Source organism: Coregonus lavaretus, assembly GCF_964263955.1.
Source record: "Coregonus lavaretus genome assembly, contig: HAP1_SCAFFOLD_989, whole genome shotgun sequence".
Taxonomy (NCBI): Eukaryota; Metazoa; Chordata; class Actinopteri; order Salmoniformes; family Salmonidae; genus Coregonus; species Coregonus lavaretus.
Genome location: NW_028165269.1, coordinates 81,605 through 101,332, shown reverse-complemented (window position 1 = coordinate 101,332; position 19,728 = coordinate 81,605). Strand labels below are relative to the sequence as shown.

The 19,728-nt window shown below is 43.7% G+C and overlaps 1 protein-coding gene across 1 annotated transcript in view; it reads left to right on the top strand.

The window, feature by feature from the left end:
* The window catches only part of LOC311116043 (activating signal cointegrator 1 complex subunit 3-like), a gene marked incomplete at its 3' end in the record, with an annotated part of 112,076 nt that overhangs the window by 10,895 nt on the left and 81,453 nt on the right, over window positions 1-19,728 (top strand). The window contains exon 6 of the mRNA XM_084191177.1: window positions 6,528-6,645. Within this exon, the coding sequence (XP_084047303.1) occupies window positions 6,528-6,645 (118 nt within the window). The remainder of the gene's footprint in view (window positions 1-6,527; window positions 6,646-19,728) is intronic.

Below are 19,728 nucleotides of genomic sequence, written 5' to 3'. Positions count from 1 at the left end.
ATCACTGTCCTGATATCCAGAAGCTCTTTTTGGTTATAAGAGACGATGGCAGAAACATTATGTACAAAATAAATTACAAATAACGCGGAAAAAGCGGTCTGTGTATATTTGTAAACAACAGCTGGTGCACAAAATCAAATACTAAGGAAGTCTCGAGGTTTTGCTCGCCTGAGGTAGAGTATCTTATGATAAGCTGTAGACCACACTATTTACCAAGAGAGTTTTCATCTATATTTTTCATAGCTGTCTATTTACCACCACAAACCAATGCTGGCATTAAGATTGCACTGAATGAGTTGTACAAGGCCATAAATCAACAGGAAAACGCTCATCCAGATGCAGCGCTCCTAGTGGCCGGGGACTTTAATGCAGGGAAACTTAAATCCGTTCTACCTAATTTCTACCAGCATGTTAAATGTGCAACCAGAGGAAAAAAAAAAACTCTAGACCACCTTTACTCCACACACAGAGACGCATACAAAGATCTCCCTCGCCCTCCATTTGGCAAATCTGACCATAACTCTATCCTCCTGATTCCTGCTTATAAGCAAAAACTAAAGCAGGAAGCACCAGTGACTCGTTAATAAAAAAAGTGGTCAGATGACGCAGATGCTAAGCTACAGGACTGTTTTGCTAGCACAGACTTGAACATGTTCCGGGATTCTTCAGACAGCATTGAGGAGTACACCACATCAGTCACTGGCTTCATCAATAAGTGCATCGATGATGTCGTCCCCACAGTGACTGTACGTACATACCCCAACCAGAAGCCATGGATTACAGGAAACATCCGCACTGAGCTAAAGGGTAGAGCTGCCGCTTTCAAGGAACGGGACTCTAACCCGGACGCTTATAAGAAATCCCGCTATGCCCTCCGACGAACCATCAAACAGGCAAAGAGTCAATACAGGACTAAGATTGAATCGTACTACACTGGCTCTGACGCTTGTCGGATGTGGCAGGGCTTGAAAACTATTACAGACTACAAAGGGAAGCACAGCCGCGAGCTGCCCAGTGACACAAGCCTACCAGACGAGCTAAACCACTTCTATGCTCGCTTCGAAGCAAGCAACACTGAAGCATGCATGAGAGCACCAGCTGTTCCGGATGACTATGTGATCACGCTCTCCGTAGCTGATGTGAGTAAGACTTTTAAGCAGGTCAACATTCACAAGACCGCAGGGCCAGACGGATTACCAGGACGTGTACTCCGAGCATGTGCTGACCAACTGGCAAGTGTCTTCACTGACATTTTCAACATGTCCCTGACTGAGTCTGTAATACCAACATGTTTCAAGCAGACCACCATAGTCCCCGTGCCCAAGGACTCTTAAGATTACCTGCCTAAATGACTACCGACCCGTAGCACTGACGTCTGTAGCCATGAAGTGCTTTGAAAGGCTGGTCATGGCTCACATCAACAGCATTATCCCAGAAACCCTAGACCCACTCCAATTTGCATACCGCCCCAACAGATCCACAGATGATGCAATCTCTATTGCACTCCACACTGCCCTTTCCCACCTGGACAAGAGGAACACCTACGTGAGAATGCTATTCATTGACTACAGCTCAGCATTCAACACCATAGTGCCCTCTAAGCTCATCACTAAGCTAAGGATCCTGGGACTTAACACCTCCCTCTGCAACTGGATCCTGGACTTCCTGATGGGCCGCCCCCAGGTGGTAAGGGTAGGTAACAACACATCTGACACACTGATCCTCAACACGGGGGCCCCTCAGGGGTGCGTGCTCAGTCCCCTCCTGTACTCTCTGTTCACTCATGACTGCATGGCCAGGCACGACTCCAACACCATCATTAAGTTTGCCGGCGACACAACAGTGGTAGGCCTGATCACCGACAACGATGAGACAGCCTATAGGGAGGAGGTCAGAGACCTGGCCGTGTGGTGCCAGGACAACAACCTCTCCCTCAACGTGACCAAGACAAAGGAGATGATTGTGGACTACAGGAAAAAAAAGAGGACTGAACACGCCCCCATTCTCATCGACGGGGCTGTAGTGGAACAGGTTGAGAGCTTCAAGTTCCTTGGTGTCCACATCACCAACGAACTATCATGGTCCAAACACACCAAGACAGTCGTGAAGAGGGCACGACAAAGCCTATTCCCCCTCAGGAGACTGAAAAGATTTGGCATGGGTCCTCAGATCCTCAAAAAATTCTACAGCTGCACCATCGAGAGCATCCTGACTGGTTGCATCACCGCCTGGTATGGCAACTGCTTGGCCTCCGACCGCAAGGCACTACAGAGGGTAGTGCGTACGGCCCAGTACATCACTGGGGCCAAGCTTCCTGCCATCCAGGACCTCTATACCAGGCGGTGTCAGAGGAAGACCCTCAAAATTGTCAAAGACTCCAGCCACCCTAGTCATAGACTGTTCTCTCTGCTACCGCACGGCAAGCGGTACCGGAGTGCCAAGTCTAGGTCCAAAAGACTTCTCAACAGCTTCTACCCCCAAGCCATAAGACTCCTGAACAGCTAATCATGGCTACCCGGACTATTTGCACTGCCCCCCCACCCCATCCTTTTTACGCTGCTGCTACTCTGTTAATTATTTATGCATAGTCACTTTAACTCTACCCACATGTACATATTACTTCAACTACCTCAACTAGCCGGTGCCCCCGCACATTGACTCTGCACCGGTACCCCCCTGTATATATAGCCTCCCTACTGTTATTTTATTTTACTTCTGCTCTTTTTTTCTCAACACTTTTTTTGTTGTTTTATTTTTAAAATAAATACACTGTTGGTTAAGGGCTGTAAGTAAGCATTTCACTGTAATGTCTGCACATGTTGTATTCGGCGCATGTGACCAATAAAATTGGATTTGATTTGAAAAACACACATAATAGTACAATTGGTTAGAGGGCTGTAAAATGGCAGCCATCTTCTCCGGCACAATTCTAATCAGGTACCGCCATTCTAATATAGGTACCATTGACTTGCGTTTTACATTTACATTTTAGTCATTTAGCAGACGCTCTTATCCAGAGCGACTTACAGTTAGTGGGTGCATACATTATTTTTTATATTTTTCATACTGGCTCCCCGTGGGAATCGAACCCACAACCATGGCGTTTGCAATGCTTGCAAACACCGTTGCAAACGCCATGCTCTACCAACTGAGCTACATCCCTGCTGGCCATTCCTTTCCCTACCCTGGACGACGCTGTGCCAATTGTGCGCCGCCCCATGGGTCTCCCGGTCGCGGCCGGCTACGACAGAGCCTGGATTCGAACCAGGATCTCTAGTGGCACAGCTAGCACTGCGATGCAGTGCCTTAGACCACTGCGCCACTCGGGAGCCGTTGGATTTGTTTCACAAATGCTAAAAAGTTAGCATTTGAAACAGTGGCCAGGTTAACAAAACCAAATCATGGGTTGCTGTCATACCTTGTCCATAAACTGCTTACAGGGTAAGGAAACCAATATGTAATTTGAGTGAACTATCCCTTTAACATTGAGGGGAAGGGGGGTTCTTTAAAAAAATCACTTAATAGCAGTAACAGCATCTAGTGGTCAGAACCTAGTAATATCAGGATGTAGGATAGGACATAAACCTAACAACTTCAATGACTAATTTCTCTGAACAGAAAACTGATACTACACTGAACAAAAATAAATGCAAGATTTTACTAAGTCACAGTTCATATAAGGAAATCAGTCAATTAAAATACATTAATTAGGCCCTAATCTATGGATTTCACATGACTGGGAATACAGATATGCATTTAAAAAAAAAAAAAAAAGGTAGTGGTGTGAATCAGAAAACCAGTCCGTATCTGGTGTGGCCACCATTTGCCTCATGCCGCGCGGCACATCAGGTTGTTGCTTGTGTCCTTTGAATGTTGTACCACTCCTCTTCAATGGCTGTGCGAAGTTGCTGGATGTTGGCGGGAACTGGAACACGTCGATCCAGAGCATTCATGCTCAATGGGTTACATGTATGGTGAGTATGCAGGCCATGGAAGAACTAGGACATTTTCATCTTCCACGAATTGTGTACAGATCCTTGCGACATGGGGCTGTGCATTATCATGCTTAAACATGAGGTGATGGCGATGGATGAATGGACCTCAGAATCTCGTCACGGTATCTCTGTGCATTCAAATTGCCGTTGATAAAATGCAATTGTGTTCATTGTCTGTAGCTTATGCCTACCCATACCATAACCCCACTGCCACCATGGGGCACTCTGTTGACATCAGCAAACCTGGATCAATGTGTATATTCATTGTTTGGGTGTGTTTGGCGTGGGGGGTCCGTGAGTGGCTTTTGACCATTTCTTTGGATTCCTCCAAATTGGGTGTTAAGGATATGAATATTTTATAGATTAAATGGACAATTTGGGTGCAATCAGTCAGCTTAATTTATCAGAGATCAAATTATATTTAAACCAAAATTATCTTTTTCTAGCTACAGAAATGATTTCAGAACAATCTGAGATTGTGGGTGTCATTGCTTGCTGAAATGACATGGAATGACCCTCCAGTCACTGAGAGGGAAAGGATTTTGGAGGCAGAAAATTAAACCAAGTCCCAGCACACAGAGAAACAAAGACAACCCTTCACAAAGGGGGGCAGCTGACCTGTCTCCTGACATCATCAAAGTGCGTCTGGCTCCCCTAGCGCGGTGGCTAACGAAGTCCCCAGAGAGGATGTGGAAAAGCAAAAGAGTAAATTCTCTCTTTCCAACAGATTATCCATCCATCCATTTATCCATCTGCAGACTGAAAAGCATGAATTGAATAATCTGTTTTGTATTTTATTTTAGCTTTATTATTTATTATAAAAAATAATGCAGGATAACAAATTCTGAATGGTCAAGAATGCTCGTATCTTCTAATGTCAGTTACGATGTTGGTTTTGATGTTGTCTCATTGAGTGCAGTTACATACACATAAACGATTTCCCTAATGATCCTGTTTACATGGACACATCTGAAATCAGGCTATCTGATGGGACTTAAATAAAAGCTGAAAATTGCCAATCAAAATAAACATTATACCACAGCGACCATGTTATTTTTGTGAAGCCTGATTGATTCTGAGTTCGGACATATAATGTATGTATGTGAAATCTATTTCTAAGATGCATAGATACTTTCAGTTTTTACGAACTCACTTCACTCGCGCATATGAAGTAGGCTTGCGTTACCGGTGCTGGCACATGGACAGATGAAATACACTGCTGGAACGCCGATTAAGCTGTTCACATGTCCTAATAATTCTAAAGATTGCTTAGAAAAGCAGATGTTTTGTTCTGCGTATGCGTACTTAGATTTTGACCTTACGTCAGAGTAAAATGTTTACATGACTATTGCCATACTCTGCCTACTGACATAATCAGTTTAATATCGAATTACACTGAGTGGACAAAACATTAGGAACACCTTAATATTGAGTTGCATCCCCTTTTGCCCTCAAAACAGCGTCAATTTGTCAGGGCATGGACTCTACAAAGGGTTGAATGCGTTCCACAGGGATGTTGGCCCATGTTGACTCCAATGCTTCCCACAGTTGTGTCAAGTTGGCTGGATGTCCTTTGGGTGGTGGACCATTCTTGATACACAGGGGAAACTTGAGTGTGAAAAACCCAGCAGCGTTGTAGTTCTTGACATACTCAAACCGGTGCGCCTGGCATCTACTACCATACCCTGTTCAAAGGCACTTCAATCTTTTGTCTTGCCCGTCTCAAGGCTTAAAAATCTTTCTTTAACCTGTCTCCTCCCCTTCATCTACACTGATGATCCTCTGTAGCTCAGCTGGTAGAGCACGGCGCTTGTAACGCCAAGGTAGTGGGTTCGATCCCCGGGACCACCCATACACAAAAAAAAATGTATGCACGCACGACTGTAAGTCGCTTTGGATAAAAGCGTCTGCTAAATGGCATATTATTATATTATTATAAGTGGATTTAACATGTGACATCAATAAGGGATCATAGCTATCACCTGGATTCAATGGGTCAGTCTATATAATGGAAAGAGCAGGTGTCCCTAATGTTTTGTACACAGTGTATTAGTGTGCATGTAAACTTAATCATTGTGTCTGATGCACACTGCATTTCCACCCCCTATGGTTAATACTGTATGTTTCTCTCCTGTGCTAGCCAGCTCCTAGCTCAGTGATCGCTCCCCTCCCAGTCAGGTTTACTGTTCTTTTCTGTCCCCAGCCAGCTAAGTGCCAGGTGGCTGTGTTTGGCGGGCTAAGCGGCAGAGCATTATTCTGTCCCAGGCCCAGACTTACTTTGGGCATGGTAATTACCAGGTGCTCATTCTTGGCATTGCAAGCGTGTATTTGGAGGGGAGGATGGAGGTTGAACCATAGGATGTGTTTGTTTACTACTTTAGGATTTTTGGCTCAAGCACACCAGCTGTTGTCTCCCACTCTCTCTCTCATCTCTCTCTCTCTCCGTCTCCCCCTTCTCTCTCTCTATGTTCTCTCTCTCTTCTCTCTCTATGTTCTCTCTCTCTGCTCTCTCTCACTCTCTCTCTCCTCCAGCTGTTTGAGCTGCTGGGCCCAGAGGGATTTGAGATGATCTCTGTTCTCCTCCAGAGAAGGTCTTCCATCGTGGACTCTCTCCTCTCCATCCCTGCAGACAGGATCAACTACCCACCAGGTGAGTCAGACCCCCTCCCCTTGCACCGGAGGCATCCAGGTAATCGCAATAGAAACCAGAGATCCACCACACTCTCTGAGAGCAGTGGGGTAGAGCGTTGTTGATTAATTAAACTGCAGATAATTGGTTTGAAATTCAAAGTCTACATACCTAGCCAAATATTGGCATTAATTGCCTAGACTAATGCCTAGACCAACTGACTCCAACATTCATCATTGAAAAAAATGAAATGATAAAAATATTTAAATATTTTGCCTGTCACTACCCTTCATTTGGAGGACCACTTTTAATATTATGCCTTTTTTTATTTTATTTTATATATATATACTTATTTACCCCCAACCTTCATCATTGTCAGAGTGTTCTCAAGGGAGGGAGAGGGTGTGATCTGAATTGTAGGAGGAGGAGAGGGTGATGTATGATAGACTCACTAAGGTCGACTCTTCGCTGTGCATTTATCAGCGGGGTCATGACCTTTAACACCTGGTCCATGTTTGGATGTTAATCCCTACCACACAAACAGCACAGTCCAGCTCCAACAACCCTTAAAGATCTATCTGAGGGTTTGATGTACAAATCAATATTAGACTCTGTGAATCTTTGATCGTATCCCGTCCAGTACAGAGAGGTACAGTATGAAATGCACAGTGTCTCTTTGTCATTGGGTGAAGGTTGGTAAAGCTATAGCCTACTAAGGCATACAATTACAAATACTTCCCTACCGCTATTCAAGATGGGTAATATGTTACTTTTATGTACATTTCATGTAACTGTGAAAAGGCTATTCACCATCCTCTCTACCCAAAGCTTCAACATTCCACCTTAGCTTCTTTTCCTTTCTATACCTTTTTTTCTCCCTCCCTCCCTCCACCGTAACCTCATCGTTCTCTCATTTCTTTGTTCCCATCACCTACCCCATCAGGTCTGTATCAGGTCTGTTTTGGAGCTGGGTATTGCTCTCGTTTTCTGCATGATTGTCAAACGGCTCAATACGCTGAAAGGCCATTACCTAAAGATATCCCATTAAGCTTAGCTCAATCCTTCATTATTTCTCTAGGTTTTGAGTGAGGAGGATGGGGGTTTGGGTGAGGAGGATGGGAGGTTGGGGAGGAGGATGGGAGGTTGGGTGAGGAGAATGGGGGTTTGGGTGAGGAGAATGGGGGTTTGGGTGAGGAGAATGGGGGTTTGGGTGAGGAGAATGGGGGTTTGGGTGAGGAGAATGGGGGTTTGGATGGGAGGTTGGGGAGGAGGATGGGAGGTTGGGAAGGAGGATGGGAGGTTGGGGAGGAGGATGGGTGGTTGGGGAGGAGGATGGGGGTGTGGGTGAGGAGGATGGGGGTTTGGGGGAGGAGGTTGGGGAGGAGGATGGGAGGTTGGGGGAAGTATTGCACTATGATCCATTTAAGTCCAAGGTAGTCATCATCTCCAGCACTAAACCAGTCCCTCTCTTTTAGCCCCTCTTGCCTTCTACTTCTTCTCACAAATCAGAGAAAATTTAGCAAAGTAGGTTTTCACTCTATAGACAAATATCTGGCTCATGCCTTGTATAGTGTTATTGTCCCCATGATGAAATCTGGAAGGGGACTGTGGCTCTGTCTCCATCCTTTAGTACGTTCGTACATTCGTCACACGCAATATCTCAGACAGCACTAGCTCAATTTTGACGAAACTTTGGTGAATGATGTGTCTTGCCATAGAGATCATGTACAAATTACACTGATTGGCTCAAAGGGGGTGCTATAGTAATCAACTAAAATTCAGAAATTACACTGATTGGCCAATGGTGGGAGGTGGGTACTATAGTAATAAACTGAAATTCCAAACTTTGAACAAGCATACAATGAGCGAAGAAAGTATTTGATCCCCTGCTGATTTTGTACGTTTGCCCACTGACAAAGAAATTATCAGTCTATAATTTTAATGGTAGGTTTATTTGAACAGTGAGAGACCGAATAACAACAAAAAAATCCAGAAAAACGCATATCAAAAATGTTATAAATTGATTTGCATTTTAATGAGGGAAATAAGTATTTGACCCCCTCTCAATCAGAAAGATTTCTGGCTCCCAGGTGTCTTTTATACAGGTAACGATCTGAGATTAGGAGCACACTCTTAAAGGGAGTGCTCCTAATCTCAGCTTGTTACCTGTATAAAAGACACCTGTCAACAGAAGCAATCGATCAATCAGATTCCAAACTCTCCACAATGGCCAAGACCAAAGAGCTCTCCAAGGATGTCAGGGACAAGATTGTAGACCTACACAAGGCTGGAATTGGCTACAAAACCATCGCCAAGCAGCTTGGTGAGAAGGTGACAACAGTTGATGCGATTATTCGCAAATGGAAGAAACACAAAAGAACTGTCAATCTCCCTCGGCCTGGGGCTCCATGCAAGATCTCACCTCGTGGAGTTGCAATGATCATGAGAACTGTGAGGAATCAGCCCAGAACTACACGGGAGGATCTTGTCAATGATCTCAAGGCAGCTGGGACCATAGTCACCAAGAAAATAATTGGTAACACACTAAGCCGTGAAGGACTGAAATCCTGCAGCGCCCGCAAGGTCCCCCTGCTCAAGAAAGCACATATACAGGGCCGTCTGAAGTTTGCCAATGAACATCTGAATGACCAAAATCGAGCTCTTTGGCATCAACTCAACTCGCCGTGTTTGGAGGAGGAGGAATGCTGCCTATGACCCCAAGAACACCATCCCCACCGTCAAACATGGAGGTGGAAACATTATACTTTGGGGGTGTTTTTCTGCTAAGGGGACAGGACAACTTCACCGCATCAAAGGGACGATGGACGGGGCCATGTACCGTCAAATCTTGGGTGAGAACCTCCTTCCCTCAGCCAGGGCATTGGAAATGGGTCGTGGATGGGTATTCCAGCATGGCAATGACCCAAAACACACGGCCAAGGCAACAAAGGAGTGGCTCAAGAAGAAGCACATTAAGGTCCTGGAGTGGCCTAGCCAGTGTCCAGACCTTAATCCCATAGAAAATCTGTGGAGGGAGCTGAAGGTTTGAGTTGCCAAACGTCAGCCTCGAAACCCTAATGACTTGGAGAAGATCTGCAAAGAGGAGTGGAACAAAATCCCTCCTGAGATGTGTGCAAACCTGGTGGCCAACTACAAGAAACGTCTGACCTCTGTGATTGCCAACAAGGTGATTGCCAAGTCATGTTTTGCAGAGGGGTCAAATACTTATTTCCCTCATTAAAATGCAAATCAATTGAAAACATTTTTGACATGCGTTTACCTGGATATTTTTGTTATTCTGTCTCTCACTGTTCAAATAAACCTACCATTAAAATTCTAGACTGATCATGTCTTTGTCAGTGGGCAAACGTACAAAATCAGCAGGGGATCAAATACATTTTTCCCTCACTGTATCTCCTGTCCCGTTTGAGCTATTGTCAGGGAATTTGGTTCTTATATGCAGCCCCTCATGAGGAACAAGTTTCTTATAAGGACCTATAAGCCCCGCCCATTAGTTTTCCTGCTAATTAGACATGTTGGAGTGCTACATAATTTGTGGGGGACAACATGTTTACTGTAGACTTGTTATTATGTTAACTGAGGGGTGGCATTGTCCCTTATCCTGGTCCTAGATCTGTTTGTGCTGTCTTGCCAACTCCTATGGTCAGTGTCCAGCACACAGATCTGGGACCAGGCTAGTAGTCACTGTAGTCAGGTTGGGAATACACTGACTTGGTTGATGCTGAAGTGGTCTCCTCCCCTGTGCTAGGATATGTGTCCTGCTGTAACGTAGCTATGCTGATCTGCTCCTACCTCTGAATATACAGTAGCCTATGTAGTTCAGTGAAGTATCCTCTCTACATTATACAGCCCTCTATTGCTGTCCCTCTGTAGCTTGGAGCTGACTGGCTCATATTAAGGCTGTTGCCCTTGTAGTTCACTGTTTTCCAGGCTTAGCCTACAGTACACTGACTGGTTTATATTGAAGTTGCTTCCCCCATGGCCTGTAGCTGAATTCAGTCAGTGATTTCAGTCTGTATTTCCCCACAGCATGGCACTGATTCTACTGGATGTCACTGAAGCTGTTCCCTGTGTAGCACAGTGAACCCAGTGCCTGACTGTGTTTGTTATTTTTCACACACTGAACCCCATGCTGAGCTAGCAGTACCCCTCCTCGTTTCTCTTTCTTTCTCTCTCCTCTTTTTGGAGATGTTTTCTTCGCTTTCAGGCTGATAGTTGTTTTTTTACACTTAAAATGTGAACAAAGCTGCGAGTAGTTGAAGATGTGTGTGGGAAGATAAGGATGGATAATTTGTCATTGCTGGGGTTGTCGTCGGTTCCAAATCGTAGGCAGGCATCAAAGAAATGGAAAAAAAGATATATATGAAGCTGGAGTTTTAGTTTTTCAGAACGTTTCTTGAATATTATTTTATATATTTATATCGCCTAAGGGATTCTTGTTATCTATTTGAGTCATTCATTTCCCACTAGTTTATTCAAATACATTTACAGCGGTGGTTGTGATACTGTAAATTAACCACCTAATTTAAAGGCCCAGTTCAGTCAAAAAAATAGATTTCCGTGTGTGTGTGATAGAGAATACTGTGAAATTCTAAATTAGTAAATAGACCAATAAGAGTTCCAAACCTCTCTGCCAATAACAGCTAGTTTTCAGTTTTCCCCTCCCCACTCAGACCACTCCCAGACACTCCTAGCAAAATTCTAGCATGTTTATTTTTTTTAACCATTTTCATTGAAAACAATCACAGTAAGGTCATTGTTACCCAGAAATGATTTGATATTGAGCTAAAAACGGCTGCATTGGACCTGTAGCCCTTTACACTTGAACACGGGTTGAAAATAGCAGATTTGGCCACTGATAAATGCCTAAATTGGAACGCAGTGGCTGTACAGAAACATGCTATACATGATGTCAGAGCTCTGGCTCTCTGCTTCACTGCGCTCTATGGGTTGTAGTGCTGAGCGATTAGTGCTTTTTGAGGTCGGTCCGGTTTCAGTCAGATTATTAAAAAATAATAACGGTTTTCGGTTTCGATTATAAAAAAATTGCACTATGCATTATGTGGGTTGAATGCTGTAACCACACAGAATAAAACAATTAATTCAAGTCCCATGATGGTGGTGACTGCCCATTACTGTTTATCACTTTTTAACCATCATTTATTCACATTACTTTACTTTAATATAATACTTCAGTTGTTTTGTATATTACATTTGTTTTATTCAATGACTTTATTATTTCATTCAAAGTCATCTCATCTCTATAGAGCTGCTGCCTATGCTGTCTGCCAAAATCACTATTTTAGTAGTTCTTCAAAGTACATAAGGCATACTTTTATGACTGCTGAATACCAACTATCAATGACTTAGATTATTTATTTTCAGGTAGAGATACCTCGCGCAGTTGATTGTGCATTCTTCTGTCTCTGTTATTTAGCAGGTGTAAAAGAAACACAGACCGGACATGTAAGCGTGCAATGGATTATGGTCATTGTAAACTACAACTCCCTACTCCATCGCAGTTAGGGTTTGATCTGACTTATTTACATTTACATTTACATTTTAGTCATTTAGCAGACGCTCTTATCCAGAGCGACTTACAGTTAGTGAGTGCATACATTTTTCATACTGGCCCCCCGTGGGAATCGAACCCACAACCCTGGCATTGCAAGCGCCATGCTCTACCAACTGAGCTACAGGAGGCCTATCTTATCTCTTATCTCTAGAAAAACTGCGCAATGTGCACCTTGAGCTCACAGAAAAAAACTGAACGAAATGGAATATAAATAATTTAACAGACATCTGTCAATTAGTTGTTTAAAAACAAAAAACTAACACCATTTTGGTTAATCGCGCGACAAGAAGTTGCCCCCATCCCTTCCACTAATTGGGCAACTTTTGCACTTTTGTTGTCTGAGTGAGGGAAATGCTGTACATTAGGATGACTCAATGTATTTTGAAAGATGAGACATTGAGAATGATAATAAATACCGCTTTGATGTTTTTGTTTAGGGTTAGTCTTACTGGGGTCCTACACATAACGAAAAATACATTACAGACAAAAGACTAACATGTAGTGTGTGTGCATCTATCAGTTACACATACATGTCAGTACATAAACACAACAAGTAGGTCACATGGGAGAGAGGCGTTGTGCCGTGAGATGTTGCTTTATTTGTTTTTTGAAACCAGGTTTGCTCTTCACTTGCGCTATATAAGATGGAAGGAAGTTGCATGCACTCATGGCTCTGTATAATACTGTACATTTCCTTGAATTTGTTCTGCACCTGGGGACTGTGAAAAGACCCCTGATGGCATGTCTGGTGGGGTAAGTGTGTGTGTCAGTGCTGTGTGTAAGTTGACTATGCAAACAATTTGGAATTTCCAACACATTGTTTCTTATAAAAACAAGAAGTGACGCAGTCAGTCTTATCTCAACTCTTAGATAAGAGAGACTGGCATGCATAGTATTTATATCAGCCCTCTGATTACAATGAAGAGCAAGACGTGCCGCTCTGTTCTGGGCCAGCTGCAGCTTAACTAGGTCTTTCTTTGCAGCACTTGACCATATGACTGGACAGTAATCAAGATAAGATAAAACTAGAGCCTGCAGGATTTGCTTTATGGAGTGTGGTGTCAATAAAGCAGAGCATCTCTTTATTACGGATGTCATACAAGCAAGCCAAACACCTGTGAGTCCAAATGTTCACTTCACATTTCCATATTATTCCATATTATAAAACTCATGTCAACGTTTATGATCACTATGTTTGATGTACAGTTACAAGATGACATGGCGTCATACCCTTGGTTGTTCTCAACAGAATGAGCCTATGTTTGTCTATTGTGAAGAAAATGTGTCGCGGCACACACACTTGAATGCACTTGAATGACTTATTTTTATGTACATCAAAATTATGATCTGTTTTCCCTGAATTGCATTGTGAAAGCCTAACACTGTAATGTAGTATTTTATAACTTAGCTAATCATGTTGGCAATAGAACAACCTTTCAAATTATGCCTTGTGACAGGTTAACTGTTGTCCTCCCCTTTGTTCTAATAATTTTTCCATAATCTCCAAACTGTTCCCTTTCAGTTGCTACCGAGCATATGCTTTTCATATTTCTTCTGTAAGAAACATTTCAATTTAGCCCTATTTGTATAGGCCAATTCCCACAGGTGTAAAGGGTTGGACTTAGTAAGTCAGGAGTAAATCGTTATCAGTTTGTGTGCAATTGATTAGTATGTATATTTAATCAATCGATCTGTGTGTAGTTATGCAGTATAAATCATTAATTAGCTGTGGTTGGTTCTATGGTACCTGAGCCTAGGTGTGGTATCAAGTACCAGGTCGTTTTGACCAGGGAATGAAGCTAAGGTTATACTGGGCAGGTAGACTCACCACAATGGGCTCTGACCTGATGGGACTGGATAGGTAGCCTAGATAAACACTAGCCTGTGCACAGTGGTACAAAACTGGTTGCAATAATGGCGTAATCAGGTTGTAATGATGTAATTTCAATCAGCTTTGACTCCATCTAGTGCTTCATTTGGCTCAGTCAGGGGAAGTTCCACCATGTTAGGCTATGTCCACCTACCGGTATCTGTTTTCTTTACGTTAGCATTTTGCAACAGCAGGTGTTTGGGGGCTAGGGGAAGGGCTTAGTCTTTTTCACATCAAGCTCACTTTTGTGTTCCATGATACTTTATCCCTGGACCATACTGCATCCTAAAGTCTTCACTTCTTCTCCAGGTCACTTCCAGACCCTGGAAAAATAAGCTGAGTGTGGTGAACTAAAGGTTAATTTTTAATATTGAATCACTTTGATATATTAACTTCCTTTTACGCTGTTGGGGCAGTGGTTGGTTGTAAAACTTTAAAGAGCGTATAAGGGCTGATTGGCCTACTTTACGTTAAGTGCCTCTTCCTCTCTTCCTCGTGTATTGACCACAGAGAAGAGACACGCAGGACATGTTCTGGAATGTTTTTCTTTCCTTTCTTCTCTTCCCTTCCATCCATCCACGATTCACGTTACATGCATGGAGAGGAAGTGGTGATAGGCTTCTTCTCTTCTCGCTTGTCAAAGTTTACCTGCCTGCCAGACGGCTTTTGAGATTAGCGTTGCCTTGACGACAGAGGGGAGAGGTCAGGAGGGGCTAAAAGAGGCTGATTAAATTTCCCACTTTCTGCATTCCATCAAAGAAGAAGTGGGGTTTGATGGGAGGGTCTGGGTCTGTCCACTGCTAATTAGCTTTCAAATTGCAAACTCCTTCATCGGCATGTTGGTAAATACAAGTACTCTGCCTGATGGCTGTTTTTACAGATCTCTAAATGAGAAATGAAATCTGTGCAGCATACTCCAACTCAAGTGATTCAGCTAGGTGGTACTACTGATGAAGGCAGGAGATGGTGAGACTCTTATCTTCTGTGATTTGCTTTCCAGGAAGGTTCTTAGGTATGGATAGTGTTCTATATATATAATTATTATGACAAGGAATATACTCTTCATCTCTTCTTGAAGCTCTCCCTGAGTTTATAGCCTTTAAATCATGTTTGAATAATGAAGCGCACACACTCTCTCTGGGTAAAATAGAAAACTGAGGGAGGGAATTTTAGTTGTTCAGGGTGAACTTGATCATTGCTGACATGGTCACAAACAAGTTGGTGTCTCTGTAGACAAACGGTCAGGCAGCGAATCATGCACTGCACCGTCAGCCAGCCCTCTCATTGCTATGGAACTGTCTGGAACATGTTATACATATTAAAATGAGCCAAGACGTGGCTTGCAAGATGGTTTCACTTTCTCATACACAGACACACGTTCACGCACGCGGTAGGCGCACACACACACACGCACGCACTCACACGGCTGACACACACACACACCCTTACCATGCACACACACACACACACCACATCACACATCCTATTCCAGAGTGAGCTCGTTGGTTTACTCCCCTGCTCTATCGGCATGCTAGAGCACGTGTTTAGCTAATTGCTCAGTATCTGTTTACATTTGTTTAGAAAGTGGAAACCACAAGGGGAAAAAGCTCAATTTGAATGGAGCAATTCCCCAATCGTATCTAGAAAACCCAATAGATGGCGAACGCACCAGCGCAGCAGCACAGAGCTCACACTGAGAGCAAGAGAGTGCGCGGGTGAGCGAGCCACATGAAAGCGAAGAGGAGAGAGAGAGAAAGGAGGGGTGTGGATGTACTACCACTGTGTCAGCGGGAGCTAAGAGAGGGGGGCTGGCGGGGGATACAGACGTGACCTTGTCCTAAATGTAGCAGTGAAGAAAGGAGAAGAGCTGCTGCCTTTGAGATGGAAATGGCCGTGAAGGTAGAGAGGGCGTCAGAGGGCTGGATGAAAAATTCAGAAGAGCCTTTTGAGTCTTGATGGGCATTCGCTCTGAGAAAAAGAGGAGGAGAAAGTGAGAGAGAGGATGGACAGGCGCTGGCAGGTAGTTCGTTTTTTGTCTGTGTGATTTTTACTCTTACAGGGAGGGGAGGATGATCAAATCTGGTCCTCCTACTTGACAGACGAGGCCTACTTCACACACTAGCTCAGACTGGAAGGTTAATTGGTTAAGACCCATACAATCTTGTTGGGATTTCACATATTTACTTCACTGATAAAAAAACATATTCAGTGGTTCCCCATGCTGTGTTCCTGTAAAGGACTTTGTGTCAAATGTTGCTGTAAACAGGGCTACATAAATGCATTTGATTTATTGATTGATAAATGATTTCATGTCCATTCTTGTTTTTCTACTCTCACCATCTCACAAAGAGTAGCCTGGTACAGAATATAGGCTCATTTGTATTCTACAAATAGCTTGTCTAAATTTGGGACTTGATCACAGGTGTAGTGTGAGTACACTGTGCAGTGGTCCAGTCCTCATTTCCTCACTGTTCCATCTGATTCAGACACGTTAACCCCAGCTCCCAGTGGGTCGGTTGACTGCATTCGATTAGGGATTAGGAATGGGCCTGAAACCGGGAGGGGGGAGTGATAGTAGTGTCACTGTGTCAGCACCACTGACTAGTCTCTGCTCATTCTGGGAGGACAGAAAGATGGGACAAACAGAAATGCATGTGGCCACCGGGAGGCTGCACGCACCTATGAGATTGGCTAATTTCACACTCTAACCAATCCTGTTAGAGATAGCTGGATGTACTATAGATTGATGTAGGAAAGTGGACTGACTGAGAGTTGAGTTCAGATGGGTGTATTTTTTTATGTTATTCTTTTTATTTAACCTTTATTTAACTAGGCAAGTCAGTTAAGAACAAATTCTTATTTACAATGACGGCCTACACCGGCCAAACCCGGACGACGCTGGGCCAATTGTGCGCCGCCCTATGGGACTCCCAATCACGGCCGGTTGTGATACAGCCTGTAGTGATGCCTCAAGCACTGAGATGCAGTGCCTTAGACCGCTGCACCACTCGGCTGCAGGACAGTGGACTGGGTGAGTGGTGAGACACAGGAGAGGCATGATGTACAACACGCTGACATGCTGCCGTCCAGGAGGGTGCAACATTACAGAACACACTGTGTAGAACAGATAGGATTAATTCAAGTACAATAGGGAAGAATGTTAGCTACAGTGGGGAAAAAAAGTATTTAGTCAGCCACCAATTGTGCAAGTTCTCCCACTTAAAAAGATGAGAGAGGCCTGTAATTTTCATCATAGGTACACGTCAACTGTGACAGACAAATTGAGAGAAAAAAAATCAGAAAATCACATTGTAGGATTTTTAATGAATTTATTTGCAAATTATGGTGGAAAATAAGTATTTGGTCAATAACAAAAGTTTCTCAATACTTGTGTTATATACCCTTTGTTGGCAATGACACAGGTCAAACGTTTTCTGTAAGTCTTCACAAGGTTTTCACACACTGTTGCTGGTATTTTGGCCCATTCCTCCATGCAGATCTCCTCTAGAGCAGTGATGTTTTGGGGCTGTCGCTGGGCAACACGGACTTTCAACTCCCTCCAAAGATTTTCTATGGGGTTGAGATCTGGAGACTGGCTAGGCCACTCCAGGACCTTGAAATGCTTCTTACGAAGCCACTCCTTCGTTTGTGTTTGGGATCATTGTCATGCTGAAAGACCCAGCCACGTTTCATCTTCAATGCCCTTGCTGATGGAAGGAGGTTTTCACTCCAAATCTCACGATACATGGCCCCATTCATTCTTTCCTTTACACGGATCAGTCGTCCTGGTCCCTTTGCAGAAAAACAGCCCCAAAGAATGATGTTTCCACCCCCATGCTTCACAGTAGGTATGGTGTTCTTTGGATGCAACTCAGCATTCTTTGTCCTCCAAACACGACGAGTTGAGTTTTGACCAAAAAGTTCTATTTTGGTTTCATCTGACCATATGACATTCTCCCAATCCTCTTCTGGATCATCCAAATGCACTCTAGCAAACTTCAGACGGGCCTGGACATGTACTGGCTTAAGCAGGGGGATACGTCTCGCACTGCAGGATTTGAGTCCCTGGCGGCGTAGTGTGTTACTGATGGTAGGCTTTGTTACTTTGGTCCCAGCTCTCTGCAGGTCATTCACTAGGTCCCCCCGTGTGGTTCTGGGATTTTTGCTCACCGTTCTTGTGATCATTTTGACCCCACGGGGTGAGATCTTGTGTGGAGCCATAGATCGAGGGAGATTATCAGTGGTCTTGTATGTCTTCCATTTCCTAATAATTGCTCCCACAGTTGATTTCTTCAAACCAAGCTGCTTACCTATTGCAGATTCAGTCTTCCCAGCTTGGTGCAGGTCTACAATTTTGTTTCTGGTGTCCTTTGACAGCTCTTTGGTCTTGGCCATAGTGGAGTTTGGAGTGTGACTGTTTGAGGTTGTGGACAGGTGTCTTTTATACTGATAACAAGTTCAAACAGGTGCCATTAATACAGGTAACGAGTGGAGGACAGAGGAACCTCTTAAAGAAGAAGTTACAGGTCTGTGAGAGCCAGAAATATTGCTTGTTGGTAGATGACCAAATACTTGCACAATTGCACAATTGGTGGCTGACTAAATACTTTTTTTCCCCACTGTATGTTCATTAAAGTTTCTACCTGTAGCTTTGGGAACATTTGACCTACCTGAATACACACCTGCAGAGGAGGCTGGTGGTAGGAGCTAATGGAGGACAGGCTCATTCTAATGGCTGAAATGGAATTAATGGAACGATATAAAACATATGGAAATTACGTTTGACTTAGTTTCATTTATTCCATTCCAGCCATTACAATGAGTCCGTCCTCATATAGCTCCTCCCACCAGCCTCCTCTGCACAGTAGTGTCTGGGACTGGACTCCTCCTGCCAGGCAGAAGCCCTGCTGCTCTCCCATGGAGCAGAGGTTTCCCAGGCAGGCCTCCTCTCATCCATCCACAGCCTGTTGGTTCACCAGCCAGGAGTGTGTTGTTTCAGGACACTTTGATCTTCACTGACCTCAGTCTCCATATTGGCCCTAGCTTACAATAAGCCCTATGTGTGGTGTCAGTGATTTGGATGGCGGTGGTGTGGTGTTGTCTTTCCCAGCAGACCTTAAAGAAGGACGGGTTAGGGGGTGATTGGAGGCATGCCCTGTCGTAAAGTAGAGCTGCCAATTAAACCTGCCTCTCTGTGCATAACAAAAAAAAGCCGGGTTTCGCGGTGTAGCTAAAGCTCATTTCCTGCATTTCTGCTAGGGCTGTCCCTAAATAAAATTAATCTTGGTCGACCAAGAGTAGTCTTTTTTTCTTTTGACCAATCGATTGGTCGAAATGTTTTAACGTGTATTTTTCTGTTTGGGACAGACACAGCAGTAGGCTATTTGTGCAAGGGATAAGAAGTAATTAGGTATTTTTTGACATTTCCACTGGATCAGAGCATTACATTTTTCCCTTTCATGCCAAGGAAATATTGTTCAAATACTTTGAGGAACTATTGTCCTTCTCAATTGATTCTAAAAACAGACTTTGTTTACTTGCTGTTTGAGGTGAAGAAACATTTCTTTGAAAAGCTCCACATCTCCATTAGTGGTGGTGAATTAAGACAATCAGAAATCCCCAAATGGGCACATTTTAT